General features: G+C 46.6%; 1 protein-coding gene across 3 annotated transcripts in view; it reads left to right on the top strand.

Annotated features, from left to right (window-relative positions):
* The window catches only part of HECTD4 (HECT domain E3 ubiquitin protein ligase 4), a 352187-nt gene that overhangs the window by 173092 nt on the left and 161353 nt on the right, over positions 1-17742 (top strand). For all 3 annotated transcript variants that reach the window (XM_073562745.1, XM_073562806.1, XM_073562884.1), the window contains 6 exons: positions 1220-1324; positions 12434-12597; positions 13085-13318; positions 13804-13996; positions 16962-17066; positions 17152-17240. In XM_073562745.1, the coding sequence (XP_073418846.1) occupies positions 1220-1324; positions 12434-12597; positions 13085-13318; positions 13804-13996; positions 16962-17066; positions 17152-17240 (890 nt within the window). The remainder of the gene's footprint in view (positions 1-1219; positions 1325-12433; positions 12598-13084; positions 13319-13803; positions 13997-16961; positions 17067-17151; positions 17241-17742) is intronic.

Consider the following 17742-nt stretch of genomic DNA (forward strand, 5'->3'; position numbering starts at 1 on the left):
GGTCTCTGAGGAGGAAAGCGCAAAGGCTATGCCACCAGAACACCAGAGAGGTTGGTCACTCAGCGGATTGCAGACCCCTGATCTTAACAACACAACTAGCAGTAGCCGTGGAGCGTTCCTACGATGTCCTAGATGCTTCGTCACTGCCGGAGGACTAACTGAGCCTAAAGACAGAAAGGTGAAATCTAAACTGCCCCGGAGCAGATCCCCAAAAGAATAGACAGCCCCCAAACATATATTGTCGGTGAGACAAGATGAAACACGGACATAGACAGAAAATAGACTGAGCAAATGATGGGGCCCACACTGACTAGATAGGACAGGACAGAAAAGGCACTGTCTGCAATCACGCAAAAACCCTAAAAATTCCAACACGACTGAAGCACAAAAATACACAACCTCGCCCCCACTATATCAGCACACAGGTGTGAACTGGCGGCTAGCAACAGGCTAATACAGCAGGGGACTGAGCAAACAAACACAAGATACAAAAATACAGGGCAGGAGCCAGCAGCCCCAGGGGGAGCCAGCTGACTCCTGACAGCAAGGCAAAATCGGATGCAAAGGATTTAGCAAGAGACACTTAGCTGGAAAATGCAGGATCAGGCAGGAGACAGATATCCTCACTATGCACAGACAGGAGTATCACCGGCAGCCACTGAGAGAAGCTTGCTTGTACTCCCAGTCACTACCTCCACTTCTCCAATCATCCTCTGCAGCTGATGGATTAACATCCTGTTGACCAGCTCCACTACCAGCAGTGTCCACCAGAGGGAGCCCTGCCACAAAAGTCTGATTAAGAGAGTTCACAACAGGACACATTAGGGCTTACTAGGGTGAGTTTACCCCCCTTCCTTTTGATAAAAAATTTTTCTATGTGTCAATTTTTGGGCAGGTTAATTTTTAGGGGTTTACCAATTTTGTGCTTTCTTGGTCTGATTTTGATTATTTTGGTCCCTACATTTTTTCTGAGGTTTTTGTACAAAGCTTATTTACTCTGTTTTCATTGTAATCTGCAAACTTTTATTCCTTTTTTCAAGTCTGTTTCTTGTTGAACTTTAACAGCTTTCAATAAAAATTACAATTATTTAGAAAAAAAATTGCAGCATCTGAACCTTTTTTTCTAAAGCACATTTGGGTAACAATATGGACAGATTATGATCATTGCTAGACCATATCTGGTGTTAATTTGTGAATTGTGCTTGTTATGTGTTGTCAGGTAGAGGGCGACACTGTCACATTCTCTTTTGAGATGAGAAGCGGTCGTGAGCACAATACTCCTGATAAAGCAATGTGGGGATTCTCCTGCACTGTCAGAGCCCAGGTGGGTTTATATATCAGAATAATGGTGAGTTCAAACCCAAATAATGGAAACATTACCACAATTTTTTTTTATTTCGGGGGGGGGGGGGGGGGGGGGGCTGCAGTCTGTGTTTAAAAACCTATTAATTTGATGTAGTCATTTAGAAATATTATTTTGTGCTGCCGCGCCTATGTTTTGGCTGTTAAAGGAAATCGGTGAGCAGGTTTTCCTATATAATGTAAGGATAGCAAGTGGTAGGGGTTAAGCACTGAATTCAATAATGTGTTACGTAATAGGCTGTGTGCCGTTGTTTACTTATATTGAAGGTTTTATCACTGGAACATTATCATTGCCAGGTCTGATGTGCCCATGACAGCTGGTCTGACTCTGCCCCCTCCTGTGATAAGCAGCTCACTGTCAATAGGCTGTTTACCTACAGAGCCTGGTGTGGGGGCAGGGCTAGCTCTATGAGCTCTGCTGCATTCTATATCTAAACGCTTTATGTGAGAACAGCTGCACTCAGTAAACTAAGTGATACATCATTGGATTCAGGGTCTCTTTGCCTACAATCATGCTGCTCTCAGTTGAGGTGGAAAAAAACTGCTGATTTTTTTGTTTAAGAAATGGCCCTATTGTGGTCTTAAAGTGATTGATCACTTTATTTTCAGGGCTGTGGAGTCTGTAAGCCAGACTTCAATTTCCCTGACTCCAATTCTGACTCCCTCGTGCATTGCTCATGTTTAAGTGATAAATTTACTGTAGTAAAATGGTAACATCAGGCTTTTCATCACCATTATGACAATAATCAAGCTTATTTACTTGCCTTAATCCTGTTTTCCTGGTCAATCTTAATAGCTCTGAGATGAGTGCAGTCATTCCTTCCCAGTGCCTTTTTCCTCTGATCTGTAGAGGAAGAGCTTCACTACTGATCATTTACATAAAGTGCAGAACAGATTCATCTCAACTGAAAGCCTAGATCCTTAGATCAGGAACAGAACATTTCATAACTTTCTCAAATTATATGTACTGTACCCAATGTACGGTATTATATATTTTAGGAGTCAGTCGGTCCATTTTATACCGACTCCAGCAAAATATACACCGACTCCACAGCACTGTTTATTTAAAATAAAAATGTGTTGGGGGTTGTGATTTTGTGGTACTCACATATACAGTATTTTTCGTACTATAAGACACATCGGAACATAAGACGCACCTAGATTTTAGAGGAGGAAAAAAAATTGAAGCAAAAAATGTGTTCATGATGCATAGTTATGGGGGGTAGAACCTGCTCCTAACACTGTTAGGCTAGCTTCAGACTAGCGCATTTTACATGCAGCGCACGGTGCCGCTAAGCCCCGCCCTCTGCCCGCCCCGTCCGGTCATTTCATCCTACTATCACACACGGCTGCATGCGATCTGCGCACCCTATCTTTAGCATAGGGTGCGCAGACCGTGCGCTGGCCGTGCGCTAGTAGGATTTTTGCGTGCGCTGCGCACTTTTGAATGTGCGCCGAGCGCACCAAAATGCAACATGGTGCGTTCGGCACACACAGGCGCACCTTCAAAAGTGCGCAGCGCACTCAAAAATTCTAGGAGGAATTGCGATAGTAGGAGGAAATGACCGGACGGGGCGGGCAGGGGGTGGGGCTTAACGGCGCCGTACGCTGCATGTAAAATGCGCTAGCCTGAAGCTAGCCTTATAGGGGTCATGTACCCAATTCTGTGCTAATGTCCCCCATCCTAGTATATATATGTCCCAATCCTGGTATGTATTACGATCCCTATCCTGGTATATATTGCCCCCAATCAAGATATCCATGTTCCCTATTCCTATCCTGGTATCAATATCACCCCTATCTTTATCCTGGTAGCCATATCCCCTCATCCCTATCCTGGTAGCCATGCCCCCCCCTCATCCCTATCCTGGTAGCCATGAACCCACCCCTATCTTGGTAGCCATATCCCCCCATCCCTATTCTGGTAGCCATTCCCCCCCATCCCTATCCTGGTATATGTTGCCCCCAATCCAGATATCCATGTTCCCTATCCCTATCCTGGTATCACTATCAACCCTATCCCTATCCTGGTAGCCATGTCCCCCCATCCCTATCTTGGTAGCCATATCCCACCATCCCTATCCTGGTAGCCATGTCCCCCCCTCCCTCATCCCTATCCTGGTAGCCATGTCCCCCCCATCCCTATTGTGGTAGCCATGTCCCCCCCATCCCTATCTTGGTAGCCATGTCCCCCCATCCCTATCCTGGTAGCCATGTCCCCCCCCCCCCCTCCCTATCCTGGTAGCCATGACTCCCTCATTCCCATCCAGGTATACATGGCCCTTCCTTCCCCATCTTTGTACCCATGGCCCTCCCTTCCCCATCCTGGTATACGTGGCCCTCCCTTCCCCATCCTGGTATACGTAGCCCTCCTTTCTCCATTCTGGAATACATGGCCCTCCCATGCCCATTCTGGTATATATGGCCCTCCCATCCCCATCTGGATAAACATGGCCCCAATCACCATCCTGGTAAACATGGCCCCCATCATGTTGCACACATACAAAAAAAATATTCTGTTCACCTTTCTTCCTCCCTCGCAGCGCAGCGTAACGGTGTATGATGTCACTGCCATACGCCTTCATACGCCGAGATCAGCTTCCATAATACACAGTGCTCCCCATACCCGGGACTATGGGTGTTTCTAGCAGTGAATATTCATAGTCCCACCCACCTCTCGGTGTTTGCTTCAGTACATAGAGGTGGGAGGGACTATGGGTGTGGAGAGTAGTAAATATTCATTTTACTCTGTCGCCTAATTGGGGGACACAGAACCGTGGGTGTTATGCTGCTGTCCACTAGGAGGCGACACTATGCATAATCTGAAAAAGATTAACTTTGGCTCCTCCTCTGCAGTATACACCGCTGGACGGCATCAGCCTTCTCCAGTTTTTGCTTAGTGTCGCAAGGAGGCACACCTTTTTTTCTTCCGTTTTTTCCTTTTTTCGTCCGGAAATACAGATGAAGAAAAGTGGGTCTCCAGCGAGACTCCCGGCAGGGCTCCCTCCTCGGTCCCCTATCAGGGGTACCCGGTTGAGGTCGAGGTGGCTATTCCCCATGTCGCTCCCTCCCCAGTCCTTCGGGTCCTGGTTCGAGGTCGAGACCCCCCTCCTTCCCCAACCCCTTTAAGGGGTCTGGGTTGAGGTTGAGGCGAGGATGAAGACCCCCTGACGGTGACAGACGCACCCTCCCTAATCCCCCGCAGGGGGCATTAGGTTGAGACGCCTCAGGTAGGGTCGGAGATCAGGCAGCATTCCGCAGCTTCCAGGGACCCCAGGCCGGCTGAGGGATCCTGTTGGGGCCGGGGGAGGGTGCGGACTGGATGGCACAGCAGAGACAGGGCTTCTCTGCGTCCCTGTCTCTGCAGCAGCAGCGACTCCATAGCGCTCCAGGGGCCCCCCATATGGAAACCGCTGCCCCTGCTACCCCCACCGCTATCCAGTCGACCATTCTGGGGGGGTCTGGTACAAATCCGCCCCCCCCACCCCCCTCCCCGGACTACCGCGCCGCTCTGGAGCCCTCCTGGGCATCAGGCTTCTAATTTAGACCGCGGCTTCGGCCTAGCCGAAGCCGCCGCCTTTTCCCCGCCCCCGGGCCCGCCCCCCGGATGACCAAAATGACACGCTGGAGTGTCATAGAAGGGGCGGATTGAGGCAGAAAGGGCGCGTTTTTACACAGCCCAGCGCGCCCTTTTCAGCTCAACTGCCCCCTCCTCCCTCTCCTCAGAGTCCCGGTGGCCATTTTTTCTGGATGAGATCCAGGAGAGGAGCATCACAGCGGTCTCCGGGGGGCACAGAACTGGGATCTGTCGGCGCTGGACCTTGGGGCACACCGGTGGGGTAAGCTCACAGCTGGGTTCTCATACTCAGCTGTGAATCTATACTTCCTATAAGGCTCTCTGTGGGTTCCCTCTGCGTAGCCACCCCTGTACGATCCCTAATAGCCAGCCTCTGTGCACTATGCCGGGCTCAAGGAAGAGAACCAGGCAGGAATGTTTCTATGCATTCTGCACAGCCTGCAAAGCCACGCTCCCTAGTGGCAGCACGTATCCGCACTGCCGGGACTGCATCCAGAACTCTGGGACAGAACCCCAGGGAGTCCCTACTGACGCTTCAGTGTCACAGGCCACGCCGGAATGGGCAACTCAATGTCTCAGTCCATGACACAGTCCATAGACAACCTAACTGCTACATTGCTGCAAGCTCTGCAGAGTCGGGCCCCGGCTATGGACGGTACACAGCAAACGGACAGCTTGTCTCAGGAACATGCTGCTTCCAACTCTCACAGACGTAAGCGGACCCACAGGTCTCGATCACCTGAGTCGCACTATAGCACAAGGTCGTCCCCCTCCAGGGAGAGACAGCGTCATTCCAGGTCTCCTGGGCAGTCCCCTGCCACAGACAGACAGTGCAATTTACCACAGGGATCCCCCACCACAGAAGACCCCCGCCCCAGGTCGCCCTCCAGGGATCTCCTTAGCGAGGCACAGGATTCAGAGGGCATCTGTGACTCCGACTCAGATAACGAAACGGTCAGGTCCGAGGTACCTTCTCCCCCTAGCGATACAGCGCTAGTTGAGGACATAATTTCTGCCATTCATCGGGTGCTAAAAATTCCAGAGTCGGCCCCGGAAGTCCCAGAACATAGGATTTGCTTCGAAAGTGTTCAGAAACCACCTAAGGTCTTCCCTAATCACGATGAGTTTGAGAAAATACTTACCAAACAGTTTGCGCTGCCTGAGAAAAAATTCGCTAATCGCAAATATTTGGAAGCGAAGTACCCCTTCCCACAGAAAGACACCAAACAATGGACAGATCCACCTGAAGTGGACCCTCCGGTTTCTAGGCTAGCAGCGCAGACTTTACTCTCTCTGCCGGATAGCTCACCCCTCAGGGACGCAGCAGACCGTCAAGTAGAACGCATGGCTCGTTCTATTTTCGAAGCGGCAGGCGCCTCTCTGGGCCCTGCGTTTGCTTCAGTTTGGGCAGCCAAGGCCATCCTGGCTTGGGCCAAAAAACTACAGGAGGGTCTTCAGGCTTCAAATCCTGAGCTCTCGGACCAAGTGGTCCAGATAGCAGTGGTAGCAGACTACATGATTCATGCAGCCCTGGATTCCGCCAGAGGTGTAGCGGGAATAGCATCAAACGCCATCACGATCCGACGCATCCTCTGGCTGCGAGAATGGAAAGCGGATGCGGCCTCAAAGAAGTCCCTCACGCGACTTCCGTATTTTACTGGGAGACTTTTCGGCGAAAAGTTGGACACCATGATTGCCAATGCCACTGGGGGTAAGAGTACCTCTCTCCCTCAACTAAAACCGAAACGCACGTTTAAACGAAGAAACCAGACGCGATTCCGATCCTTTCGGAATTCCTCGGGCTGGTCCGTTTCGCGCCCAGTGCAAAACCGTAACCGTTCTCCACGGACGCAGCAGCGACCGGACAGGGCTTGGCAGTCGAAAGCAGGCCAAGCGAAACCCAAGGGAGGAAAACCTCAGAACTTCGCTTCATCATGACTCGCGACCTCCGGAAGACACCCCCACCAGTAGGCGGCTGACTTTTACTCTTTCAGCAAGTCTGGCTGCCTATTACAGAAGACAGGTGGGTCAGGGAAATAGTGTCTTCCGGATACAAGATAGAGTTCTCTTCCGTTCCACCGAACCGGTTCTTCCTTTCTATTCCTCCAACACCACCAGAAAAGGCTCGTGCTTTCCACCAAGCGGTTTCCTCTCTCCTTCAATCAGGAGTTGTGGTGCCGGTTCCCGCGAACGAGAGATTCCGAGGATTCTACTCAAATTTGTTCGTAGTCCCCAAGAAAGGAGGCGGCGTCCGACCCATTCTGGACCTAAAACAGCTCAACAATTACGTACGGGTCCGTCATTTCCGCATGGAGTCCCTCCGGTCCATCACTGCATCCATGGACCAGGGATAATACCTCACCTCCATAGACATACAGGATGCGTACCTCCACATACCAATTGCTCCCGCCCACCAAAGGTTTCTCAGGTTCGCGGTCAACCAAAATCACTACCAGTTTGTCGCCCTTCCGTTCGGACTTGCCACGGCTCCAAGAACGTTCACCAAAGTCATGGCGGCCACCATGGACGTCCTGCACTCGAGGCATTCTAGTCGTCCCGTACCTGGACGACCTCCTCATCAAGTCTCCCACTTTCAAGGACTGCGAGGTCAGTGTCTCAATCACACTAGACACTCTGAGTCGCCTGGGATGGCTAGTCAACCTACAGAAATCGTCGACTGTCCCAACTCGGACTCTAACATTCCTGGGAATGGTATTCGACACCGCCAGGGGCCTGGTACTCCTTCCCAAGGACAAGACACTGGCCATCCGTCTGGGAGTTCGCACACTCCTTCGCAGTCCTCCTCGATCTCTCCGGTTTGCCATGAGAGTCCTAGGCCGGATGGCAGCAGCAATAGAGGCAGTGCCATTTGCCCAGTTTCACCTCAGGGTCCTTCAACTAGCCATACTCAGGTCTTGGGACAGGAACCCCTTCTCCCTCGACAGGGAGTTCAGGTTGACGTCATCAACCAGGAGGTCCCTGCATTGGTGGCTCAAACCAACCTCGCTTACACGAGGGAAGCCATTCCTCTCAGGACAATGGAAGATCCTGACTACCGATGCAAGCCTGACAGGCTGGGGGGCAGTGCACCTACATCACAGGGCAAGTGGTCACCGAGGGAAGTGACATTGCCCATCAATGTTCTGGAAATCAGGGCCATCCTCTTGGCACTGAGAGCCTTTCATCACTCGCTTGCAGCCTCGCACATACGGATACAGTCGGACAATGCCACGGCTGTGGCATACGTGAACCACCAAGGCGGGACCCGCAGCGCCCAGGCGATGAGAGAAGTGGCTCATATCCTCCGCTGGGCGGAAGACACGAGGTCGGTACTTTCTGCGGTACACATTCTGGGTGTAGAAAACTGGGAAGCCGACTTCCTCAGCAGGCAAGGAATGGACTCGGGGGAGTGGTCTCTCCATCCCGAGATTTTTTACCAGATCTGTCAACGCTGGGGAGCCCCGGAGGTGGACCTAATGGCATCCCATCTCAATACCAAGGTCCCCAATTTCATGGCCAGGATACACGACCCGCGGTCGCTCGGAGCGGATGCCCTGGTCCAGAACTGGTCCCAGTTCCGACTCCTGTACATTTTTCCACCCCTCCCCCTAATCGCCAGGGTCGTGAGGAAGATCAAGCAAGAGGGAGTTCCGACCATCCTCATCTCGCCAGACTGGCCCAGACGTACATGGTACGCCGACATCGTCCAACTTACAGCAGACGCCCCCTGGCGTCTACCCGACCGTCACAACCTTCTGTCTCAAGGTCCGTTCTTCCACCAGAATTCAGGGGCTCTCAATTTGACGGCATGGCCCTTGAAACCTGGATTCTAACCCAGGCAGGTTTTTCACCGGCAGTCATTGCAACTATGATCAGGGCAAGGAAGCCTGCCTCCGCCAAGCTCTATTATCGCACCTGGAGAGCTTTCTTTTCTTGGTGCGAATCTCATGGACAAGTCCCACTCCCTTATTCCCTCCCGAAGGTACTAGGTTTTCTTCAATCGGGCCTACATGCCAAGCTATCCTTAAGTTCGCTTAAGAGTCAGGTGTCGGCGCTTTCAGTCCTTTTTCAAAAGCGCATTGCTATTAAACCGCAAGTAAGGACTTTCATCCAGGGAGTTTCCCGATTGGTTCCTCCCTACAAACGTCCGCTGGATACGTGGGACCTCAATCTGGTCCTGACAGCATTGCAAGCTTCACCCTTCGAACCTCTTAGAGGAGTTCCACTCTCCATTCTGTCTCAGAAAGTGGTTTTTCTAGTGGCGATCACCTCGTTACGCAGAGTGTCGGAATTGTCAGCACTTTTCTGCAGACGGCCTTTCCTAGCCTTTCACCAGGACAAGGTGGTTCTCCGCACGGTACCATCCTTCCTTCCGAAGGTTGTGTCCAACTTTCACCTCAATGAGGAGATTTCACTGCCTTCCCTTTGCCCGGTTCCGGTTCATAGAGTGGAGAAGGCTCTGCATACGCTTGACCTCGTCAGAGCATTGCGGATTTACGTGTCCAGGACTGCACCTTTCCGGAAGTCTGATTCCCTCTTCATTCTTCCGGAAGGTAGTCGCAAGGGGTTGCCGGCTTCCAAGGCTACCCTTGCCAGGTGGATCAAGTCCACCATACATGAGGCCTACCGACTTAACAGTTCCCCTCTTCCGGCCGGTATCACGGCACACTCTACACGGGCAGTAGGGGCCTCCTGGGCCATTCGGCATCAGGCTTCGGCACAACAAGTGTGTAAGGCGGCCACTTGGACTAGCCTACACACGTTTACGAAACACTACAGTGTTCATACCCAGTCCTCAGCGGATGCGAGCCTAGGTAGACTGGTTCTGCAGGCGGCAGTACCCCAAGTCTAGGGAACTGTCAACACTATATTCGTCCACTGCTTCCCACCCAGGGACTGCTTTGGGACGTCCCACGGTTCTGTGTCCCCCAATTAGGCGACAGAGTAAAGGAGATTTTTGTGTACTCACCGTAAAATCTCTTTCTCTTAGCCTTTAATTGGGGGACACAGCTCCCACCCTGTTGCCCTTACGGGCCGTTGTTTACTGTTGAGTTCTCATATTGTTCTTTGAGCTCGTACATAGTAGCCTTCTTACAGGCATGGTTATGTTATTTGGTTACGTTCCTCCTTATGCTTTGGCACAAAACTGGAGAAGGCTGACGCCGTCCAGGGGTGTATACTGCAGAGGAGGAGCCAAAGTTAACCTTTTTCAGATTATGCATAGTGTCGCCTCCTAGTGGACAGCAGCATAACACCCACGGTTCTGTGTCCCCCAATTAAAGGCTAAGAGAAAGAGATTTTACGGTGAGTACACAAAAATCTCCTTTTTGCAGCGGCACAGTGTTGGCTAAAGTTGATGGCTCCTTTGACACACTCCTCCACCCCTGACGCCCCCCCCCCCCAATCCCCACAGTCAGACCGTAAGAAAATGTACATCCAGACTATAAGACGCACCCCCCATTTTCCTCCAATATTTTGGAGGTATAAGGTGCGTCTTATAGTCTGAAAAATATGGTTTATATGTATTACAGATTGTCCTCATGCGCCTGTTAGTACAACCTTCCTCGCATACTGAAGAGCTTTCCTGTCCATAAAATATCTGTTAGTGGAAGAACATATGACCAGACCTGTCCATTAGACTTGATCTTGAAATAATAATAATTTCCACAATTGGATGTGTTTCTCAGCACAGGAACATTTTTTTAATCTTATAAATTTGCCCCTGCTGTGTACTGTGTAATGGCCGTGTCTCACAGTACAGGGACATGGTCTGATCATACCACCGCTACCGGGCAAGGGGGAGCAAAAGAGTATACAGACACGACAGCAGGGGATCACAGCTGATTTCTTTCATGTAAAGCATTGATTAAAACAGGAAGGGAAATGTTTTACCTCACAAAAAGAATAATTTTTGATCCCCTGCTGTCCTGTCGGTATACTCTTATTTTCCTTCCTCCCCTGCCCAGGAGCTGTGGTATGATCAGGCCATGTTCCTGTACAGTTAGACACAGCCATTACACAGTACACAGCAGGGGCACATTTATAAGATTATCTCAGCACAGGAACATTATTTTTAAACACATCCAATTCTGGAAGTTATTATTATTCTGAGATCTATTAATTAAAATGCACTTTGTTCATGGGAAAACACCTTTACCATTGAAGTGGGTAGAGACCTGGAATACCAGCCCATATACTACTTGATGTATACTATACATATAGTATATAATGGTCTTAACCCTTTCACGCCATGGTTATTTTCTGTTTTTCTATTTTTTCCTCCCCTTCTTCCAAGAGCCATACTTTTTTATACGTCCATCAATATAGCCATATGAGTGCTTTTTTTTTGCAGGACAAGTTGTACTTTTGAATGGCACCATTGATTTTACCTTGTCATGTACTGGAAAACGGTTAAAAAAGAAATTCCAATTGCGGGGGAATTGCCAAAAAAAATGCGATTTCACAATTCTTTTTCATTTACTATGTTCACTATATTCTACATGTATATATGTACAAGTACAGAGATACCAAACATGTATAGTTTATTTTTTAAATGGTGACATTTTTTTTTCTAAATCTATATGAAAATGTTTTTGCGTTTGCCATAATTTCCGAGAACCGTAGCTTTTCCATTATTCAGGGGCTGGGTTAGGGCTTATTTTTTTCCCCCTGACCTGACATTTTTATTGAAACCATTTTGGGGTAGATACAATGTTTTGATCGCCCATTATTGAATTTTATTGCAATATTGTGGCTGCCAAAAAAAGCATAATTCTGGCGTGTCAATTTTTTTTTTTTAATTTTTATGCAGTTTACCTATCGGAGTAAGTTTTTTTATATTTTGATCGGACATTTCCAAACCCGGCAATACCAAGCATGTATTTTTATTTATTTCTTTATTTTCACTGGGGCAAAAGAGAAATGATTTTGAACTTTGTCAGGTTTTTTTTTTTTTTTCATATTCTTAAACTTTTTACTTTATTTAATAGTCCTCTTAGAGACTTGAAACTGCGATCGTCCGATCGCTTGTACTATGTATAGCGGTGCTCCAGCACTTTTATGTATAGCAGAAATCATGATCTCCTATGAACACCAGCCCCAAGCGTCATACTGGCAGGCACAGGGGTCTTCTGCAGGCCGCCGGCTGTCATGACAACCCTACGGCATCCCCCGATCACTTGACAGGGCGCCGATGAGCTGGACATATGATGCAGTTCTGACTGGCGAGTGATTGACAACTGCTTTTAACTGGTTAACAGCTGCCAGTGGCACTTGGATCCACCTGTGACTGTTAAAGGCACATGGCAGGTGACTAAATCAGCTGTCCTGTGCAGGGAAAGATGCGGGTTCAGTGTGTGAGCACGCATCAAAGACAGGGACATAACATATGGCAGAAATATACGTCATATGTTGTAAAAAGGTTAAAATAAAACAGAAAAACAAAACGGTCACCCGCCTAACCCCTGACATTTTATCATTATTGTATCATTGCAGGAATCCTCTGAGGACGTGTCGGGAGGACTGCCGTTTCTGGTCGATCTTGCCTTAGGATTGTCTGTTTTAGCTTGTTCCATGCTTAGAATATTATATAACGGCCCAGAGATCACAAAAGAAGAACTGACCTGCCATGATCTTTTAAGGTCGAAGCTTTTACAGAGGCAAGCATTGTACCTTTATTGCAATATGTAAATTTCACTCATTTTTTTTTCCCTTTTGATTGCAGCCTGACAAATTATGGCAATGTGCGATGCTCATGAGTTGTCATGTGTATGAAGGTATGTGAATCTGCATAGTTGCGTTCTGACCAGACTTTCCTGCGCTTTTTGCAGTGCTCTATTTAGGACGATTTAGTAACCACAACTTTGCAGATCACGTACTTGCAAGTGACAGCCCCCCCGTGTGAGCATCGCACAGAAATAAGAAATAAATCATGTGCAAATCTGTGGTGTTGACCACACATGCATATAAATGAGTCTCATACTTTTCTAACTTCTGACACTGAGAGAAACGGCTTTTAATTTAAGATCTATGTATGTGACTGATTTTTTTTTTTTTCAACTTATTTGTCGATTATACAAGATTTGATTGTTTCATTTTACATGTTCCTTTTATTTTATATGATTTAAAATGTTTCTTTATTTTAAGGTGTCAGTGGCAGGTGGAAGCAAATGGTGCATTATCTCCAGCACTTACTCCAAGTCCGTCTCCTCTTCCCCTTACCATAGAAGAAGACCGAGAGTTTACTTACCCATCTGACATTCTCTTGCCACCATCAGGAAATTACTTTGAGCTGCCTAGAATCAGACTTCCTCCTGGAATAATGATCAAATTACGGGAAATATCTGGTCGCGCTCGACCTCAGTTTAGACCTAGTATAAAGTAAGATATGGGAATTTTAAAGCCTATCTCTCCCCCCCCCCCCCCCCTCTAAACATACCTTTTCTATTGTAGAGGTGATAATAGTTACATGTTTACAAACTGGTCTGTTAGCGGTTCCTCAAGATTTAAAATCTGATGGCCCCTTAAAAGAGGCCCGCAGAGCCCAATTAATGTCTCACATAACCTACCATTAAAACATAAGCCGCTACTGGTGTGCCAACCAACTAGTTTACAAATTAAAAAGAAATCTTCTGACTTGGTTGTAAATGGAAATGGTCAGCAGTATGGATGTTTAGAGTTTATGAAATGATCTGTCCAGTCTGTTGACTTAGTCATAACTTGCAACATGTGGACAAGGGGAAACAAATCTAAAGACTTTCCCTGCACTCTTTTACCTATCCCTCTGACTTTCATATCTCCAGTAAGAGTATATAAATTCTTTTGGTCAAAATATGTTAAATTTAAATCCACATTTTACCATACAGAGAAGTAATCCAGCCTGATGTGATGGAAGAAATGGTTGTATCCTGTGTCATTAAACACTTGAACTTGGTGGATGCTCTCCAATCCTTGATAAACTACCAGTATCGGGAGGAGCACCTAGAGGAGTACGACTTGTTGTGTAAGATCATGGGAGAAACATTCAAGAAGCTAAATGCAATGGAAAGACAATTACAGGTAAACTTGGCCATTTTCCTCTAAAGATTGAATAAGAAGGGAAACATTACAGCATACTTGGGTTCTGTAGGTGGTAAATAATAGTAGGAATATTATGCAAAAATCTAGTTGAATTTGCAGATGATGCAAAAGATAGAAATGTCACTGGACAGAAGGCACAGAGGAGGCACAGTGATATCTGCACAGTTCCCATGGCATGCTCAGATAACTCTCATAGAGAAGTCAATAAATGATAAATAATAAGTGGCTGATGTGAAGTATTTCGCTGAATGCTTTTAAAAGCAGCTTAGCCAATATGGCCCTACCCATAATAGTGTACAGAAAAGAGAATTAAAAATACCATCAGAAAACACATATTATAAATAAGAAGACATATCTGGATTTAATTAGTAAGTAAAATTAGGTGAAACATTACTTAAATGGGTTTTCCGGCCTAAATTGCTAAGTCTGCAGACTTATGAATTCCCCAGAGCTGCAAGGATTTGCCAGTTTCTGATCCGGGAACAGGGTTGATAAATGCGTTATACATACTCCCTGGCAAAACCTGTCTAGTGGGCGCAGCCCTACTCCAAATAATGGTATAGAGCGAGGTCCGCCCCATCTAGTGACGCAACTGTGCAGTAGGCGCAGCCTCACTCTGTACAAGTGTATGGAGCGGGTCAGCACCCACTAGACGGGCTCTGCCCTGGAGTATGTATAATGCATACATCCCCACCATTCTCGGCTCAGAAACCAGCGAATCCTCGCAGTTCACAGTGCGTGCGCTAGGAAGAATTACAAGTCTGCAGTCACACTGAGTGACCACAGACTTTTCATTTTAGACCATTCAACCCCTTTAAAGAGTTTGGCCCGCTTTGGGGTATAAGTCTTGGGTTGCTCTATGTGACATCAGACTTGTGAATCCTCACATTGTGCGTTCTACAGCAATACTTGTAATATGCTTTTCAGATGCTCCCCTCCACTTTATATTTGTGATCAGGTGGGGTCTTTTCAACCAGACCAGTGATGACCCCTTTTTAACGGTTTCTTTGGGAATAGAAAAAAAATGACAAAAGGAAATTTTATTTGTAATAAATTCCAAATGCTATTAATTTGCAATTCACCTTTTGTCTATTGAAGTAATCACTTTAGAATTAAAATGGCTGCACTCTTTCTGTACTGACAGAAACTTGTCCAAGAATGTTATTAGGATAGGCGTCTGTGCGCATGTGCAATTGGAAACTCTGCTCCTTCTCTTTCTGTGGAGGATGATGTCGTCCCAGGGGATATTCTGATCTAATACTGAGTTACCCGGGGTACTGTCCACCAGGTCTTTCTGATTTAAAACTAGAAATGGCAGCGGTGCTGAGGTAAAAAGTCACCCTTCTATTCATCCTGTTTTTCTGAATGCTGAGCAGCTGCTGTGGCCTGTTGATAGCTTGACTGCATCTGATATAGGTTATTTTCAGGCCACAGCAGCCGTTTAACATTCGTAAAGACAGGGTGGAAACCGTTTTTTGAGTGGCGCCTTCTTACCTCAGTACACCTGGCATCTCAAGTATTAGATCAGAAAAACATGATGGACAGCAGTGTATGCAGCTTCTTCTTACAAAGGCACTTCTGATATCACCAGTATTAGATCAGAAATCTAGGGTCAACATCAGTGTGAGCATCCTCTCCTTATCTTAGCACTCTTGGTATCTCCAGTTTTAGATCGGAAAGACAGGGTGGTACAGCCTTGTGAACGACCTCTTCCTTAACTCCATGTCATCTCCAGCATTAGATCACAATGAAAAAAAAGATAGCAGTTTGATCAGCCTCTTACCCTAACATGCCTGGTATTAGATTAGATAGATTTGGTGGAAAGCAGTGTGAGCAGCCTCTTATTTTGGTAGACGTATTATCTCTAGTATTAAATGGGAAAGACATGGTGGACAGCAGTTTGACCAGCTTCTTCTTACCTCCGCATGCGTGATACCTCTAGTATTGGATAACAAACACACGGTACACACGGTGAACAGAAGTGTGAGCAGCCTCTTACCTCAGCACCCATGGTGTTTCCAGTATTAGATCAGGTGGACAGCAGTTTGAGCAGCCTCTTCATACCTCATCATTCCTCGTGTCTCCAGTATTAGATCATGTGGACAGCAGTGTGAGCAGCCTCTTCTTACCTCAGCATCACTGTTTCCTTTAGTTATTTTTTGTTCTACTCCTAAAAAACCTGTCACTCAGTTTTATGACTTTCATCTTTGGTTAACCTTGTTTAATTAAAATACTAATATAGATAAAATTCATACGCTATGTAGACGGCCAAGATTACTCTCTGAAAGTAATATTCTGCTTGTCATTGATATCACATCATTAAAGCAGTTGTCCACTACTAGGACAATCTTTTTTAATCAAAATGTTTATCAAAGTTATAATAAAATTACTTCTACTACCCTCATATGCCGACGCTGTTCCCGTGCTGTCGGCGCTCGTGTTCCCGGAGCTCACGTGAGGTTATGTTACGTGAGTCTTGCTTCCAACCAATATTGGCATCACTGTCCCCACTTTCGGACATATAAATAATCAAGAGGAAGGCAGAGCTGCGGCTGACCACTCACTTCCTCTTGATTATTTACAAGTCCGAACGAGGGAACAGTGACGCCCTCGCTAAGTGGATGCAGGACTCACATGACCTTATGTGAGCTCCGGGAACGCGAGCGTCGACACTGCTGGAATGGCTCCGGCATGGGAGGTGAGTATAGGTGTTTTCATTTTAACGAGAGCAAACATTCAGATTGAAGGGGTTTTCCTAGTAGTTGAGAACCCTTCAATGTTAATGTTGTATCTGGAAATGTTTGCATTTTGTATTGAACAGTTCCTTTATGTCACCATATTACACATTATTGCTTTTAAAATTAATCCTCAGTATCTTTTTATAGCTTATATTAAAAATAAATGTATTGAATAAGTTACCTTTGGAAATGCACATTTTTGGCAGAGTGTTGCTGAGCTAGAACAGAAATGGCACAGTGAGGTGGAGGACGCATCTAATGGAAAACTGGAGAACAATGCTCCGTTCTTCTATGACTATCACTTTAATGAGGTAACTAACCCTCCCTTTATCCTTTCCTATATACCAAGCCACAACTGGCAGTATTTAATTCCTATTTTTCATTCCATATCCTTAGAGTAAAGTAAAAGAATTAGAGCTATTGTGTTCAATGAAAGAAATTCTTTTTGATGGAAGTGATCCTGAGAATATGGTTTTATCACTCAGGTAGGTCAACTAAGATCACTTGGAAACTCCAGTGGCCAATAGTTGTGTGTTTGATTTGCTATAATAGTCCCCATAAAGAGTGATATGGTCTCACCTATATTTACTGTATTATTGCCTCTTTATGAGGGGTTTATACAGTAATACCCTGCACTCATATAGTAGCAATATCCATCGATATCTGGTACTTCATGTTGTGGTTTTCGTGCATGGATTTGTTATTGGACGTTTTTAAAACGGTGCAACTTGTACATCAAATAGAAAGAAACAGAGAACAGCATTAAAACAAACTTATAAAAATACTCTGTTGTAAAGTAGTAGCAGTAAAAAGATGGTAAAAAACAGGGTATTTGGTTGATACGTTTTTTGCTAAAAATGTATACTAAGTCCCGCTACCAAACGTCAAGGTAACCCACATCAGAGCAGTCCCTAACTGATGTATTTAAAAACCTGGTCAGGTGTATAGTACCTATATGAACAGGATTCAGAGAGGTAATGTCCGATG

Source organism: Dendrobates tinctorius, unplaced genomic scaffold, assembly GCF_039654945.1.
Source record: "Dendrobates tinctorius isolate UK_male_01 unplaced genomic scaffold, ASM3965494v1 ptg000003l, whole genome shotgun sequence".
NCBI classification, from domain to species: Eukaryota; Metazoa; Chordata; class Amphibia; order Anura; family Dendrobatidae; genus Dendrobates; species Dendrobates tinctorius.